This window comes from Pipistrellus kuhlii, unplaced genomic scaffold (assembly GCF_014108245.1).
Source record: "Pipistrellus kuhlii isolate mPipKuh1 unplaced genomic scaffold, mPipKuh1.p scaffold_m20_p_1, whole genome shotgun sequence".
Classification (NCBI taxonomy): Eukaryota; Metazoa; Chordata; class Mammalia; order Chiroptera; family Vespertilionidae; genus Pipistrellus; species Pipistrellus kuhlii.
The window spans coordinates 134,909,988-134,927,340 of NW_023425404.1; the positions used below are offsets into that span (position 1 = coordinate 134,909,988).

The 17,353-nt window shown below is 35.0% G+C and overlaps 1 protein-coding gene across 1 annotated transcript in view; it reads right to left on the reverse strand.

The window, feature by feature from the left end:
- The window catches only part of BANK1 (B cell scaffold protein with ankyrin repeats 1), a 302,385-nt gene that overhangs the window by 40,070 nt on the left and 244,962 nt on the right, over positions 1 to 17,353 (reverse strand). The window contains exons 8-10 of the mRNA XM_036410473.2: positions 10,159 to 10,237; positions 6,435 to 6,743; positions 2,231 to 2,536 (exon numbers count right to left, since the gene is read on the reverse strand). Coding sequence (XP_036266366.1) covers positions 2,231 to 2,536; positions 6,435 to 6,743; positions 10,159 to 10,237 — 694 coding nt within the window. The remainder of the gene's footprint in view (positions 1 to 2,230; positions 2,537 to 6,434; positions 6,744 to 10,158; positions 10,238 to 17,353) is intronic.

Below are 17,353 nucleotides of genomic sequence, written 5' to 3' on the forward strand. Positions count from 1 at the left end.
GTGAAGTTTTAAGGGTGTCTGGCTTATAAGTATGTGAGATAAATAGCCTTTATACTTTCTTAGAATTTCAAGATTTCTAAGATTTAAAGTTCGTGTGTGTGTGTGTGTGTGTGTGTGTGTGTGTGTGTACATAGTGGCTCAGTGGTTGAGCATCGACCTATGAATCAGAAGGTCATGGTTCCATTTCTGGTCACATGCCCAGGTTGTGGCCTTGATCCCCAGTAGGCAGCATGCAAGAGGCAGCCAATCAATTATTCTCTCCCATCATTGATGTTTCTATCTTCCTCTCTTTCTCCCTTTCTATCTGAAATCAATAGAAGTATATTTTTTTTAAAAAGAAAAAAAAATGTAGCTAAGATAGCCAGATATTTGATCAAATATTAAGCATCCCAGACAGCACAAGCAACAAATGAAGATAATAGAGATAACAGGAGATTTGAAGAAAAATAAAAATCCCCCAAATCCTATTTAATAAAGATGTAATATGAAAATGGTCATTACACCGTGAAGCATAATGACTGATTGCATAATGACCATACTAGGAGGGTAGGGCAGCGAGCTATAAGCAGGCGGAGGAGAGCTACTGGAGGGTGGCAGCCAGCTACTCGGGAGCTACTAGTGCACGGATTCATGTGCAGGACTACTAGTTTAAAAATAAAAGCAAAATGAAATAAAAACAACCACCAAACATTTGCATTATTATATACTGCGCACCACCCTCCCCCCAATAAAAAGAAAAGAATGGAACACCAAAGAAGAAACAGAGAACAAGAAAGAGCTCATAGAAAATAAGATGACGGCAGCCAATTGAAGGATGAGAAGATAAATGCCAAGAGGAGAACCACACAACAGGAGAGTTTGTACTTGTGGTCCAGAGAACTCCAGGCTCAGGACAGAGAAGATGAGGCACCTCCTTAATGATTTCTAAAATATAACCAAATTATTGTATTAAGCTACATCTATGTTCTTGCTTTAAAAAATACTCATTGGTAAATAGCAACCTTGTCAATGAGCCAGTAATATTCTCAAGGTCACTATGACAATCTGAGAAGTTCTAATTACAGCTTCTCCCCTGCCTTAATAATCTAGATAATTGTTCTAGCACATTTAATTTTAGCTGAAACATTTTTAAAATTTGTCATAGTTTCCTATTTTTTAATAGTTTCTTGAACATTATCAGCAGCAGGTTACTGTTAAATACTAGCAAGAACATTATGCACTGGTAAATAGCATATGTACTCTCTCAGTTTTCTTACATAAATCTCTCAATGCAAATAGCTTAAGTAATAGAATGGTTTCTTTTGAACCTATCAAGCACAGATAAGTATGCTGCTTTAGGGTGGATTTATGGTATATATATATCTAAATGTTCTATTTTGATGATTGATTTAGATTATTTCAATGTGTAATGTATTGCCTCTTTGCTTTAGTTATCACCCATTTTGTTTTATTCCAAAAATTTTGTTCAAAAATCTCTGATAAAGATTCACATTGTACTCTGTATTATTTGCATATTTGTTGCCTAGAAACTCCTCTGATATGAAGACATTGTTTTATTCCATAGTCTCAGTTCTTAGGATGGCATCTTAGCCCCAAAAGACACTCAATACATTCATTTGCATGCCTTGCACTGATGAATAAAAGTCCTTTCCTACAAAATGGACTCATGGAATATACCAAACCAGAGTGTTAGTGAGTGGAGCCAATACTCCTCCTGGAGTTTTGATACAACTGAGTAATGAATGAGAAAGAAACATTGATATTGAAAATGAAGTAGAAATTCTATGACAGATGAAATGAAACTTAATCATTGGGGTGAAATGCTATTATAAGAGAAATTATGGTTATGTATCTGAGATCCTAGTATCTCATAAATGGAATTAGAAGCCAAAAGTAAAGTACCTACCTTATTTTCTTATGTTACACATCATTCAGAGTTGAGCTTCCCTCTTGTAGAATTATGGAGGGAGATGTCAAAAAGAATTTCTTCACACATGCTATGGTTTCATGTTTGTTGGAAGGTTCCTCAAAATTATCCTTCTTAATGAAGAATTAGAAACCAGACCCTTGCTCTCTAGTTCTCTTTATTCATTGTTTCTAAATTTAACAATAGGCCAGTGCAACTTACCTATGATATGGAAATATAATTTTTCTCTTTGGGATTTTAGATCCCACCAAAGAGGGCAATCTTACGCCCAATCAGACACAAACAAACAACGAAAGACATTACCTTGAGCTATGTAAGGGGTAGTTTCTGCTTTCTGAGGGATATTTGTGGGTCGAGGTGCAGGAGCAGGAGGTCTGTTTATAATGAAAGACCGGCCTCCAATTTTCTTCTTGGTACTTAAACTGGCCAGGATCATGTCATATTCACTGTCATCAATCTCAGCAAAAGTGTATGGGTCTTCCTCCTCCTCCTCCTGCTCCTTGTCATCTGTTCTTTCTTCCTTGCCTTTGGGTTCACCTCCTGCCTCCTGGTTTGCACTGGGGTCCCACCAATTTTGACTTCTTTCCATTTGGCCTTCCAACATTTTCCCTGTTTATGAAATATTTAGATGGTGGTTACTCTTCAATTATATGCAATAGTTTTTTATGTTCATCTATTACTTGCCTGAACTTCCCCCATAATAATTTATATATTATATCTTAAATTCCAAAAAAAGAGAAAAATGAGCCATGGAATTTACCAGCATATCCTCTTACAGTTTGTAATTACTAACTTTGCTAAGAAAAAAGTTTGTTTGAGACATGGATTTCTTTCAAAACATAAATAAGCATATAAATGGTTATTACATGGTTTATGAATGATTTACTATCAGGAAATTGAGTTATAAAATTAAGCCTCAAAATCCAAATGCTTTGAAAACTTGTGTTTTCCAAGTATAATACTCTTAGATTTTTTTTTTTTCACTTGGCGTCATATTACTTTCATAGATGCTGCACTGGGCATTCTGCCTAAATTTAATTTCTCTGAAAACAACAAGATGGGATATCTAAAAGCACTTTCATTTGGTTTCTTATGGTAAGTCTCACTTTGATTATGACAAACTGACCTTCGAACCCTTGATTTCTACAAGCCAACATGAACCTCATTCTTAGGTAAAGCAAAATGAAAGTAGGGCTTATGACCTAAAAGAGGACCTGAATATTAATTCTTATGAAAAAAAATGAATAGTCTTTGATGGTTTTTATACTTAGTAAAAACTTTACATATTTTTATGAAAATGTAGTAAGTGTTTTAGTAGCAATTACTTAGAAGATAAAGACATCATACTTTGATTAATGAACAAGTTGAAAATGATTTTGATGGCTCTCTGCCAGACCAATGAGAATTAAAAAAAAAATGTCCTTTGACAAATATTTTGCTTGAAACATTAATGAAAACAATAAAATGGAAAAAATTTCAGTTACTGACAAAGAAATCATTACTTTTCTATGTGGTTTTGTGAACTAAATGAGGATGCGTCTTTCCCTTGGGTGAAACTCTGACCAAAAAAATTAAGTTAACTTACAGATGTTTTAGTGGAAAAAATTAGAAACTACAGAAAGAGATAAGTTGTGGAGAAGAATAAGAGAAGATTATTACACAAAATTCATCAATTTTAGGGGGAATAGGCATATGAGGAGAGACCAAGATCATTTTCCAATAGTCTTTCATTTGATTGGTTCAGTTAACTTAACCTAAGAAGCATACAGGCCAAAACACTTTTTAAAATAATGTATCTTTATTGTTTAAAGTATTACAGATGTCTCACTTTTCTCTCACTGACCCTCTCCACCCTGCTCTTCCACTCATCGGCCTTTATTGTACAACTGTCTGTGTCTATGAATTATGTATGTACACATATAAGTTCTTTGGTTATAACCAACTTTAAAAAACCATGACTTGCCTTTCCCCTAAGAATAATACAATATTGAGATTTTGACTTCATGACTCTTTCACTGACAGCATCACAGGTGAAGCCAGATTAAGTGTGTGGGAAATACTTTTACAGTCTTTTATTTTTAGTGGAATGTGCCAACTATCTTACTTTTCATAACTGATTTCCTGAACTGTTACCTTTGTTTCTCCACCCACTTCTCTTCCCAACTCTTTATAAAGTTGGGTTTGCACCAGAAGTAAACCACTTTACTTTTTATTTCCCAACTTTTCATGTTGGAGTGGGACCTGCACTTTCTCAATGCAGGTTGTACATTAGTAAGTAAAGATTCTAATAATTCCAATTTTTTAAGTAATTGGGGCAAGAGTGTATAACAAAGAGAAGAATCCCTAAAACCCCAGGAAACCTGTTCAGAGAGATATTTGACATGTTCTAATTTTAAACTCTGTGGTCTTGGATCTGAGTCAGAGAGGGATCCTAAGTTATAGCTGCCTTGCAAGCTTGTTGTAAAGATAGAAAGAGACAAGCATGCTCCTTATAAACTGGAAAGTGGCCTGTAGTGTTTTATATTATTGTTCCCTACAGTGAATGGCTGTAAATCTATCAAGGGGGAATTGGATGCTTAAGGCATTGATGAGGAGGCCTTTCTTTTACAATAACTGGAGGACATATAGAAGCTACTCTTAAAAGACAATTCCTGAAGGTATCACTAGCCGATGTCAAAGATCAGCTATAAAGTCACCAGCCCAAAAGTAAGGGGAAGGTTCCAGTCTTACTTTCCCAAACCTTAATCAAAATATTTTAAGAGAAATTTGTTGGTATTTTATTTTCCATTTAATCCTAACATCAGCCCTATGAAAAGATGAGATTAAAAGTAGTAGTATATAAAATGTAAAAGTAGAGATTTTAAATGAAAGGTGTGGGTTTTTGTTTTATTTTGCTTTTTGTATTTGGTACTTTTCAGAAAATATATTAGCCAAAATTATACTTCTGGTCTTAGATATTTTGTGAATACTCTGAGCAGAGTAGTTTTAATACCCCTAATCAACATAACATATGCAGACATTTCCATTAGGAAAAAATACAATTTAATATTAGTTTCTTTGAGAAATTTAACCTGACAACTTTGCCTCTCAACAATTAATTTTAATACTTACATGAAATTATCCACATGTGTTAAAATTACACAATATACCAGAATTTTGATGCCAGTGTACTAATAATCGATGTCCCTTTCCTCACTACCAAGATTGAGACACCTACTTCATTGATCTATCCTAATGCTCTATGTGAGCTTGGCACTTGGTAGGCGATCAATATCTGTTGAACGAGTGAATGGATCAGAGGAGTTGCCCCCGAGGTTTTCCATACTTTCCATTAAGCAGTAGTTTCCATCTCTAAATACAGCGCTTGACCTTAGTATAGGTTAAGTTGATCAACTTGAACTTTTATAAAGACAGGGCCTTCAAGAACACAAATATTAAATGTCATAGCTTCAAAATTTACTTTTTGAAATAGCGCTCATATATATTTTATAACCTTCTAGGACTCAACAACTAAAGTACTGTGACAAATGGAGTTTTGATATTTGTTTCATCTTTCTTATCAAATCTTCTTTGTAAGAACATTTTCTGAATTTGGAAGGTAAATATAAAATAGGGATCAATAAAGTGAGTGCAAACGAGCAACTGTAAGAGTGAACAGGAAGATAAAAGTTTGTCAGTCTGTTGCATACTCCAGGCTAATAAGACCCCAAATCCCAGGAAACCTGTTCAGAGAGGTGTTGGACACATTCTAAGTACTGATTCAATGGTCCTGGACCCGAGTCAGAGAGGGAATATTAAGTTATGGCTGCCTTGCAAGTTTGTTGTCAAGATAAAAAGAAACACACATACTCTTTATAAACAGAAAAGTGATCTGTAGTGTTCTATATTATTGTTTTCTTCAGTGAATATTCTTGATATCCCTGACCCCCTCTTTCTCACATTACACCCCTTAATCCTACATCTGGGAGCAAATGAGGTCACAGACATTTAACTGTACTCCCACTTAAGCAATATATGTGTAGGGTGTTCTTAGACTCTGGTCTCAGTGCAATATGATAAGCCTTCTGCCACTTGCTTCATGGAAGATACCAACTGAGTGACATGCCCAAGGTCATTTTCAAATCTACTCCTGCCTTTATCTTTGGCTAGAAGAGCAGTTTTTAGAAGCAACGTTGTCATTTACTTTTCCGTATTAACTGGGGTTCATTTCATGGGAAGAGTTTACAGACCACTTCCTTGTTTTATTTTTATTTGTTACTTACTTAAAGCTTTGCAATGAGACTTTGTTCCAGAAGAAAGGAAGGAAGGAAAGAAGGAATAGAGGGAAGGAGAAAGAAAGGGTTAGTGGCAGGGATCTCTGGCCTATTTCCCAGGCACCCGCTGTTAAAGAACAGAGTAAAGTTGCTCTTAGTTTTAGAAGCTGATCTTCTTTGCATGGATTTGCCACTGCCTTATATGCTATGTCATCTGTCAAAGTGTTATTGTTTTTTTTAAACCTTGACTTTACCTTGTAGTGTGGAGGGAGGTTTATCCAGTTGCAGGGCAGTAGATACCGGTCGAGGTGGGGGAAGAGGTGGTCTGTCATCCGTGAGCAGTTCTGGTGAGCTGATTTCTGCATCATCTCCCGGAATGAACATATACAAGTCCTCATACTGGTCCTCAAAGCTCCCACTGTCAACCTCAGGGAGGCTGTGCTTGGTCTCCATGCCTGGTTCATCCTCTTTTTCTTCCTCTGCTGTTTCATTTGCCTCAGCTCCTTCAGCACTCGGCCGCTCTGTCAGCCCACTTTCGTGATGAAATGCTGGGTTCTGTATGGCTGCTTATGATAAAGATTGTATGATTTCATTTAAACAAACCATCTGGAGGTATTTCCTAGTTTCTAATTTCATACAGAAGTGGTAGTTGCTAATAAAACTTTTATGGTGTGGTATAGAGGAAAGCTGACAAATGCATAATTTTGGTGAATAGTCATTCTTGGGCTTTTAAAATATTTACCAAATGAACAGTTAAAACTCCATTATATCTTGCTACCCCAGTATGAGGCACACTCAAACGTATAATATTCTGATTCTCTAGAGTTCCTGTTTGTGTGGATTCATAGATATGACTGCATTATTGCATTTTTATTGGAAAACAGTATAACTGACATAAGTTATGTGATGGAAAAGTGAAAGATAAGGAAAAATAAATCTTACCTTGCTTATAAACAAGGCAATAAAAATATATCTGTGATTCTTATTTAGTTATTATTTAAATATTTACTTATCAACAGTTAATACTTTAATTCTTAAAGATGTTATTTGAGAAAAATGTTAATCCATTTTGCATGAGGAAGGCATCCAAATTACCCAAAGCAGGTGAATTTTTCTAAGGTTCAGTTCTCATCTATAAAATGTATTCTATCTTGAAACTTAACTAAATGATCCAAATTCCCTCCATCTAAGAATCAAGGCTCCAACTTTTGTGTTTATACTGGACAAAATAAATGCTCTCTAACCTTTCAGGAAAAATATAGAAAATATATTATAATGCAATACCTTTAAATCTTAATTGTTTATATTCTCTTTATAATAAGCCTGCTCTACATTAAAGATCCACGAAATTTTAAATCAAAACTTTTGACTCTCTGCATTGCAGGGAATATGTGAATTGTTGTCAATGTCAGTGCAAAGGAAAAGCAGATAATAGTTTTAAAGTGCTGCTAAACTAAAGTATAGCTAAAGAAGCAAAAGAGAGGAGTACGGAAAAAGGACAACAGCGTGGTGACTGCCAACGGGAAGGGGGATGGGAGGATGTGGAGGGGGTATAAATGGTGATGGATGGAAACTTAAGTTGGGGTGCTGAACACACAATACAGTGTATAGGTGATGTACACTGTGCACCTGATGCCTGTGTCATTTTGTTAACCAGCGTCACCCAAATAAATTCAATGAAAAGAAAAACAATGTGGGAAAAAAGAAAAACAACTTTTAAAATGCAAGTTTAGATTGTAGAACATTTTCAGCAGTAGAAATATCATGCCTCTGAGGGTACCTCATATTTCTACACTGTCTAAGCAACAGACTCTCCTTGGTCCTTGTTGATCATTCCCAAACTGGGAATCTAGCCCTGGAGAGTCAGGTAAGGTAGTGGGTCCATAGCATTTAAGAAGCTTCATAGCCATGGTGGGAGCAATGGGAATCTGCTGACTAAGGAGGGGGATTCTATGCTTCATCCCCTCTCCCATGAAAGAGCCTGAGGCCTGAGTCCCGTCACACTGAGTTTCACATGTGGAACAGTTCCAGGTGCAAACTGTCTGTAGGAATGATACTGTTCTGTGCAAATCACTGAAATAACGTTTCCTTACTACTGTTCTTCTGAGGATCAAATGTCATATTGAATATATGGCCATTATTAATGATGGTCTGTATCATCACTTTCATTATCATTAAGAATAATAATAGCATTTATAACATTAAAACTTCATGTGTTATTGCATTGCTTTAGCATTCTTTTGTGTTCTGTGATAATGTTAGAAGGAGTTTCCTGATTTTGCCAAAGGATGCACCTTAAAGCATTGTATTTGAATTTATTTGATTTGCAGGTCAGCCTATCATTTGGAAAACTAATGGTCAATAGTACTTAACTGAGCATCAACTGCACACTGTTAAAAGCACAAATGCCCAGAGGCAAAAGCATGCTTGATGTGTGAGATGTCACCATGGCTGTGAACATGCAGGGGGGTGGTGACAGATGGGATGAAGATCTAGGATACAGATTATATGTATCCTTAATGACATAGTATACTTGGGTGGCAAATGTGGAAGCTGCTATAGGCAGGATTTCCTTAAAGCTGTATTACTGACATTTTGGACTCCTGTGTTGTGTGGGGCATGTTCTGTAGGATATTTAGCAGCATTCCTATTGTCTTTGCTCTTAAATGCCAGTTGCGAATCTCCCTTCTCAAATCATGCCAATAATTAAAAAAAAATCTCCAGTAAGTCAGTCAAAAATAAATACCATTTGGTTTCACTTATATGTGGAATCTTAAGAACAAAATAAACAAACAAAATTGAAACAGACACAGACACAGACACAGAGAGCAATCAAATGGTTACCAGAGGTGGGACTTGGGAGACTGTGTGAAGAGGTGAAGGGATTAACAAGTACAAACTGATAGTTATGGAATAGTCACAGGGACGTAAAGCACAGCATAGAGAATACAGTCAATAGGACTGTGATGACTCTGTATGGTGCCAAGTGGGTACTGCAAATATCAGGGGGGCCACTTTGTAGAGTATATCATTCTCTAACCACTATGTTATACACTCTAAATGAGTACAAACTGACACTTAATGTAAACTATAATTGGGGGGGAAAAAAAAACCTCTGTTCTTTGGCAAATATCCTCTTTTGGGAACAGAAAATAGAGAAAATAGCCCTCCATTGAGAGCAATCATTCAGGGGAGCTGACGACAGTGTGGACTAGTAATAACCACAATGAAATCGGAGAAATGGCTGAATGCTGGCTCTCTTTTGAAGATACAGCCAACAGTATTACCTGACAGGTTGGATATTGGGGGTGGGGGGGAGACAAAGTAAAAAAGCCATGATGATCAGGGTTTGGGGCCTGAACTGACCAACGATGGAATCTTCACTTGCTGCAATGGGGGAGTCAGTTAAGTGGAGCAGGTTGGGTGTGGCAGGTATCAGGGCTTCCAGATTTGGAAATGTTAGGTGGAAAATGCATATCAGACATGCTCATGAAGCAAACTGTCCTGTACCAATGAAATCTGACACAATGGGCACATGACACCTCTACAAGACTCTGAATTAGTTTTCAGACACTAGACTGTAGAATTACATCCCCTTGCAGTCAGTGAGGAGCTTAGAAAATGTCTTTGTCCAACTTTCCAACTTCCTAGCTGAGGAAACTAAGGTCTGAAAAGAATGTTTAAAAATTAAAAAAAAAAACACAAAAAAAATGTAGTTGTTAAATAGTCAGAATATTTACATCAACTTGACTTCTGTATTTTCTTTGGGTAGGAAAAACTGGTGTTTGATTATTAAGCATTGCACTTAGAAGTACTTAAATTAGCAAAATAATTTCGTAGTATCTGTGCCATATTATAAATTGAGAGTATTTAAGTTAATTGCCTTTTCATGCTCTCTTCAGCCTTGCTGTTCCAGTTACATATATGTAATACAAACATTACATGTATATATGATATATGACATATAGAAACACTTACTGGGAAAATATGCACAAAGTGAGGTAGCGTCCTCTTCATAGTCATATTCTTGCTCATTATTTCTACTAATTTCTTGGATCTGAAAGAATGAAAGTAATTTTCAATAATATGCATAATATTAATAAATTCGCATTTTTATTTTTTATTTTTTTACTGATTTTAGAGAAGAAGAGAGAAGGAGAGAGAGAGAAGCATCAATGATGAGAGAGAATCATCGATTGGCTGCCTCCTGCATGCCCCTACTGGGGATCGAGCCTGCAACCCAAGCATGTGCCCTTGACTGAAATCGAACCCAGAACCCTCCAGTCCACAGGCCAACACTCTATCCACTGAGCCAAACCAGTTAGGGCATAAATCTGCATCTTAAATATGATAAATTAAAAGATGATACATAGAAATAAAAAAATAGTTTTAAAGTTTTAATTCAAATACTTTAATTTGATTACATTACCTATCATATTGTGCCATCTATGATTGCTCAGTGACACATAGTATTTAAAGTCTAACTGGGGCAAAAGGATATCTAATATAAGCAATATATTCATTTAAAAATGAAATTTACTGTAACTACTTTGAGATTCAAAGAAATAACCATGAAATTTAGGTGTAATAAATAACTCCCAGATAAAATTGAATACAACTATTTCTCTTGAAACCATGAAATTTGCTTCCTTTGAATATTTTTGAATCTTTTTTACATGTTCAAAAGGCATTCTTAATCACATCAAGTATATAACACAGTGAAAGACATGAAGTTGTAAAATGGTTTATTTTCCACCTTTAAAAATAAACCAAGAAAGGGAATTTATGTTTGTCTCTCTGAAATCAGTTCCTCTACACTTATGAGGGAGGATTACTGAGAAAGGACAGACACCTATTGTTTCTGGAATTGCTAGTCTTATAAACTCTGAAAGAGACACTGGTTCTACATTCAGGAAACATCTTTGTGTTCATAAGAAAGTTAGTAGATAGCTCTATTTATGCAAAAGCATTTAGGGCAAAGAATGGCACCTGTTGAATTAACATAGGTCATATTTTGTCACCATGAACTCCACATAACAATTCAAATGTCTTATGCCTTTGTTCTTAATAAAATTGACTGAAATAATTATGTTATTTGCTCTTCATTGGACTGACCTTTTAAAATTGAAAGCATTTGTATTCCAACATTATTAAATTTATGCCTGCCTTGGTATGTAAGGATATTTAACCTACATATTGATTTTAACAATTTGGTTTGTCACTCACTTTGGCCATTGGAAGTCCAATGAAACTTGTTCTTTTTAAATAAAAAAACTAAAGCTATTTCACTTCTAGAGGAATCATAAAAATAAAAATCTCTTCAGTATTTTTTAAGAGAGCTTGATGCAGAAGCTCATGTTCTATTTAAATTATATTTTCCTCTTGGTGGACTCAATCAAATGATATGTAAATAATGTAACTTTACTGGGGAGATTGACATGTTGATTGATATTTGTATGCCCTGGTATTAAAATAATTGTTTAACATAGCCATTCATTGTTTTCAAGTAGCCTGACCTCTACATTTCATAAAGTAGATAAAAAATCCATAAAAAATCCATATTACTCTTAAATCATATAAAGAACGTTTTTGCTAATTAAAAAATAGGAATGGTTTTCAAATATTTCAGGAATTATGTAAACATTTTCTTTATACTATTCACAAGTATAGATATAATAAGCCCAAGATCAGTGGGAATTTATTAAAAAAAAAAAAGCTGTGTCAACCACACAGTGAGTGCTCAATAAATACAACCTGCATATGTCAGATTTTTCTTCATCATATAAAATATAGATCTATATTTAAGAAAGAATGGTGACCAGATTAGTTTAAAAAGGGGAGGGCATTATCAATATAGTACCAATAGTTATTTTTTAAATTTATTTTTGTATTGATTTTTTACAGAGAGGAAGAGAGAAGCATAGAGAGTTAGAAACATCCATGAGAGAGAATCATTGATCAGCCGCCTCCTGCACACCCCCTACAGGGAATGTGCCAGCAACCAAGGTACATACCCTTGACGGGAATCGAACCCAGGACCTTTCAGTCCGTAGGCCGATGCTCTATCCACTGAGCCAAACCGGTTATATACCAATATTTATTTAATGCATGTCTTCTTAACTGTGTGCCTCTTGAAGTTCTGTAATGTTAACTTTCTAATTAGAGTGTGGCAATATGATTTTATTATTAAAATAGCTCTATAATTTCAGAGATAATAGAGATGATAAGAATCATGGACTAAGAGATAATTTAATTTTTAATAACTTTCCCCCCTGGATTTGGAACCTGACTTTATTTGTTCATTTACCAAATTTTCATGTATGTCTGCTATCTAAATACTGTTGGCAATTCAGAAAAATGAGTTAAAAAGTGTAATTCTTTCTCTCAAAAATATCACATTTTTAACCAGGAGAGGAAGAAAAATAATAAAATAATTAGAATACAACATTTTATTTATTGCACCATAATAAACTCAGTTCTTACAGGTGAAATAGAGAATTAAGAAATAATCAGATAATTAAGGCAAGGTTTTATTTATTTGCTTTTTGTATGAGGAGATTGGGTTAAATGTATTCTTAGAAGGTAAAGGGTATAATGATAAGTGAATTAAGTCAGACAAAGAATGATACACACTGTATGATTTCACATATATATCAAATCTTAAAAAAAAAACAACAAATGAACAAACAAAACAAAACAACTCATTGAAATAGAGAACAAACTGATAGTTGCCAGAGGGGGTGGGTGAAAAGGTGAAGGGGAATGTCAGTCAATAAAGTTAACGGTAACTATAATAGACTAAAGTGGTATTTACCCACATCATAACATATATAAATGTTGAAGCACTATGTGTTGGACACATGAAACTCATATAATATTGTGTGTAATAAAAAATTTTTAAAAATTATCTTGACATTTGCCTGATTCTCAATTCTCTAAATGAAACATCCAGCATAAACAATAAAATCTATTATTAAAATACTCAATGTAATAGTCTAGCCCACAGAGAGTCCATGAGGTACACAATGTTTAATAAATTTAAAATCCGAGAAATGCAAATCAAAACGACAATGAGGTACCATCTCACACCTGTAAAAATGGCTATCATCAACAAACAACAAGTGCTGGCGAGGATGCCAAGAAAAAGGAACCCCTGTGCACTGCTGGTGGGACTGCAGACTGGTGCAGCCACTGTGGAGAACAGTATGGAATTTCCTCAAAAAACTAAAAATGGAACTCCCATTGGACCCAGTAATCCCACTTCTAGTAATATATCCTAAGAAACTAGAAATACCAATCAGGAAAGATATATACACCCCTATGTTCATATAAGCACAATTTACAATAGCTAAGATTTTGAAACAGCCTAAGTGCCCCTCAGCATGAGTAGATTAAAAAACAAAACAAAACAAAAAACAGTGGTACATCTACACAATGGAATACTACACTGCTATAAAAAGGAAGGAACTCCTACCATTTGCAACATCATGGATGGAGCTGGAGAGCATTATGCTAAACAAAATATGCTAGTCAGAGAAAGATAAATATCACATGATCTCACTCACTTGTGGATTATAATGAGCAACATAAACCAAAGAACAAAAACAGATTTAGAGACAGAAGCATCAATCAGATGCTCAAACCTCAGAGGGAATGTAGGGGAGGGTGGGTAAGGGGGAGAGATCAACCAAAGGACTTGTATACATGCATATAAGCCTAACCAATGAACACAGAGATGAGGGAGGTGAGGGCATAAATTGGAGGCGGGGGGAGTATTGAGGGGATAAGGACACATATGTGATACCTTAATCAATAAAAAAAGGAAAATAATTTTAAAATCATTTATTACAAAAGATAAAACTAAAAAGAAAACTGTTTGTTGACTGAGGTATATAAAGTTCCACATGGCTTTGACATCTAGTACTGTACAAATTGATCATAGTATTATGATTTTGAGGAAGTGAATAAAAACAATCTTCATATAGCAGCTGTTTCCCATATCTTTTTATGAGATTCTGCAGATATTGTGATTAGCGCCAGCTCTTGCCCAACTTTCCACTGTGTTAATCATAAATGATTGTACCAGCTTTAAAGCATATAGCAGTCTGTGGAATGACAATAATAAGATTCACGCATATTTAAGCAATAACAAGTTGACCCTATAATATTTCTTATATTACCAGAAATTAATCCACTGGGCTTACAGAATCTGAGATGAGATTTTGATTGAAATAATAAAAATTATTCTTACTAAATATTCAGAATAATATTCAATGCTGTACTAAAGCCATGATAAACAGGAAACACAGTCTCAGAATTTTTTTTCAAGGGTACATTGTAGAAATGCATATCTTAGCTCTCATTATATCTTTTAAGATAATTTGTTTTTCCTTTGACCATCTAGGAATATAGTCTAAAAGCATATTATAGGATTTAGGTCCCAAATTTAAAATGAAATAGGAAAATCCATGAAAAAAGTTCATACATGTTACAGTCAAGATCACTGATGACCCTGGTGAGGGGAATTAGGAGGGAATAGAATGAATTCATACTGGATTGAAGGATCTTGAAGAGTAAAATAAAGGATGGAAGGCATCTGGCATATAGAGTCCCCTATGGGGGGTCCAGTATGTGAAGAAAGGCTATAGGACAATTGTGCTTAAGATTTTTTGTTTGTTTGTTTGTTTTTAAAAAATGAGTCGAAGATGTCAGCAAAAGAGCACTTTAATGTAGGCAAGGGCTATGGAAATGGCATGTGTAACATCCAGAGTACAGGTGCACGATATGAACATTTCATAACCCCAAACCTCAGTTTACAATTAGTGGGGAAGAGAAGGAATATAGATAAGGCAAAATGGAAGAAGCTTTAAAATATGTAAATTCTTGCAAAGTACTATAAGATAGAGAGAAACATGCAATCATGTCCATGGCATTAATGGAACAGAGAACATTTCAGGGTAGGTGGTATTCAATCTAAGTCGTAAAGGAGAAGCATAGTTTTAATCTGTAAAAAAGAAGGGAAGGAGCACATTCTTAGTCAGCATGACCAAAACAGGATAACTTGTGAATGGTTCATAGTTGGTTTGATTAGGTTGCATGGATTAATCTATTTGAATATCAAGATGGTCTGGTTTTATTTTATAAAGTTTTATTTTATAAAGTTTAAAATGCTTTTTATCGTATATGTAATTATTTTTCTAAGAACTGAGAAGTAACACATTCCTGCTTGTAGTTTTGAAAAATAATTCCAGAAACAGTGTGGAAGAAGGAGAGGGGGTTATTTTAAGAGTCAAGGTGAAGGGTAATGAGAATAGTGAAAGAAACTAGTGGAAAAAAGCAGATTATAGGAATATCAATGAGATGGGATAGACATTTTTACAGCTTCATTGCTGAAGGCTAGAGACCAAGGATAAATGAGACTATGCTACATTTTTGTTTAGCATGATGGCATCTGGTTACTAGTTATAATGCTTAACACACTCTTTTTTTATGACACTCCTTCAGAGAACTCTTGCCATTTAGGGATGAGGACACTGATGGAAAATAAGTTTTCTATGTAATTTAAGATGAAAGTTTGAGGTGAAGATATAACATTAACATTCTTGGAATATCCTTTACATTACTTTATGTAACACTTGGAAATATGGGTATTAAATGTCGAGAACTCCAAATATTTTATAAAGTTAAGGAGATTATCAACTTGAGAAAACAGAAGGTAGTTCATGTATTATTAGTTTATCAATTTGATCAACAAGACAATTATAAAAACAGGCTGATAGAATTAAATTGCAGCATCACTAAATATGAAGTCCAAATTAGGTTATAAAGATATTTTTTAAAAGTGCTTAGATGCAAGCAATTGAATATCAAACTATAAATTACAATAAAATTTTAAAATGAAAAGTTTTCATGAAGTTAAAAGGATTAGTTAGACATAAATTGCCTCTGAACAATAAGTACACTAACAAACAACAACACCTATAACTTGTTTCCACCACTTAAAAAAATAAAATTAGATGTTGAAAAGATTGCAGAAAGAAGGGATTTAATAAAAGAGAGAAAAAAATGTCAGATATAGGAGGATATAATCACACAAATCAAAAGTCAAAACTAAGCAGATAATAATTTTAAATCTTTTAATTGATTTTAGAGAGAAAAAAGAGAGAAATGAGAGAGAGAGAGAGAGAGAGAGAGAGAGAGAGAGAGAGAGAGAGAGAGAGAGAGAGAGACTGAGACCAATGTGTGAGAGAGAAACACTGAAACCTGCAAACTGTATATGTACCCTGATCAGGAATTAAACTGGGAACTTTTTAAAAATATATATATTTTATTGATTTTTTTATAATATAGAGAGGAAGGGGGAGGGATAGAGAGCTAGAAACATTGATCAGCCACCTCCTGCACATCCCCCGCTGGGGATGTGCCCGCAACCAAAGTACATACCCTTGACCGAAATCGAACCTTGGACCTTTCAGTCCACAGGCCGACGGACGCTCTATCCACAGAGCCAAACTGGTTTCGGCTGAACTGGGGACTTTTTGGTGGATGGGATGATGCTCAATCAACTAAGGCACACTGGCCAGGGCCAAAGAATATTCCCAATTATTTTTCCTTAATTTCAGAATGAATTTAGAACTCAGCTAAATTATCATGATGAAGAATTAGTTTCTGGTATAGGAGACTTTATTAACTCACAAGTTAGCTCCTTACTATGTAGTCTAGACATACCATCTAACATTTTGAATTATGATAAATTATCAATAACCTTGTTTCATCAGTCAATACATATTTACTAAATGTTTTTCCTGTACATAGGCTAGGCCAGTGGTCTGCAAACATGTGCCATGTCTCCCACCGCCTGAGCAATCAACACCTCCACTTCTAATGCCACTTCTTTGAAATAGACTAGTCCAGGTCGAAAACCAACTTCTGTGCATGGTAAATGAAGTTTCAATCGCACTGTACATTTGTGCCCACATGTGGTATTTTGTGGAAGAGCCACACTCAAGGGACCAAAGAGCTGCATGTGGCTCGCAAGCTGCAGTTTGCCGACCACTGGGCTAGGCAACTTTGCAGGGCATATACAAAATATGTAACATGTTCTGAGCATTCTGAATATATAACTAGGGAAATAAAAGTGAATTTCATAAAACAACTATAGTCTTTGGTTTGG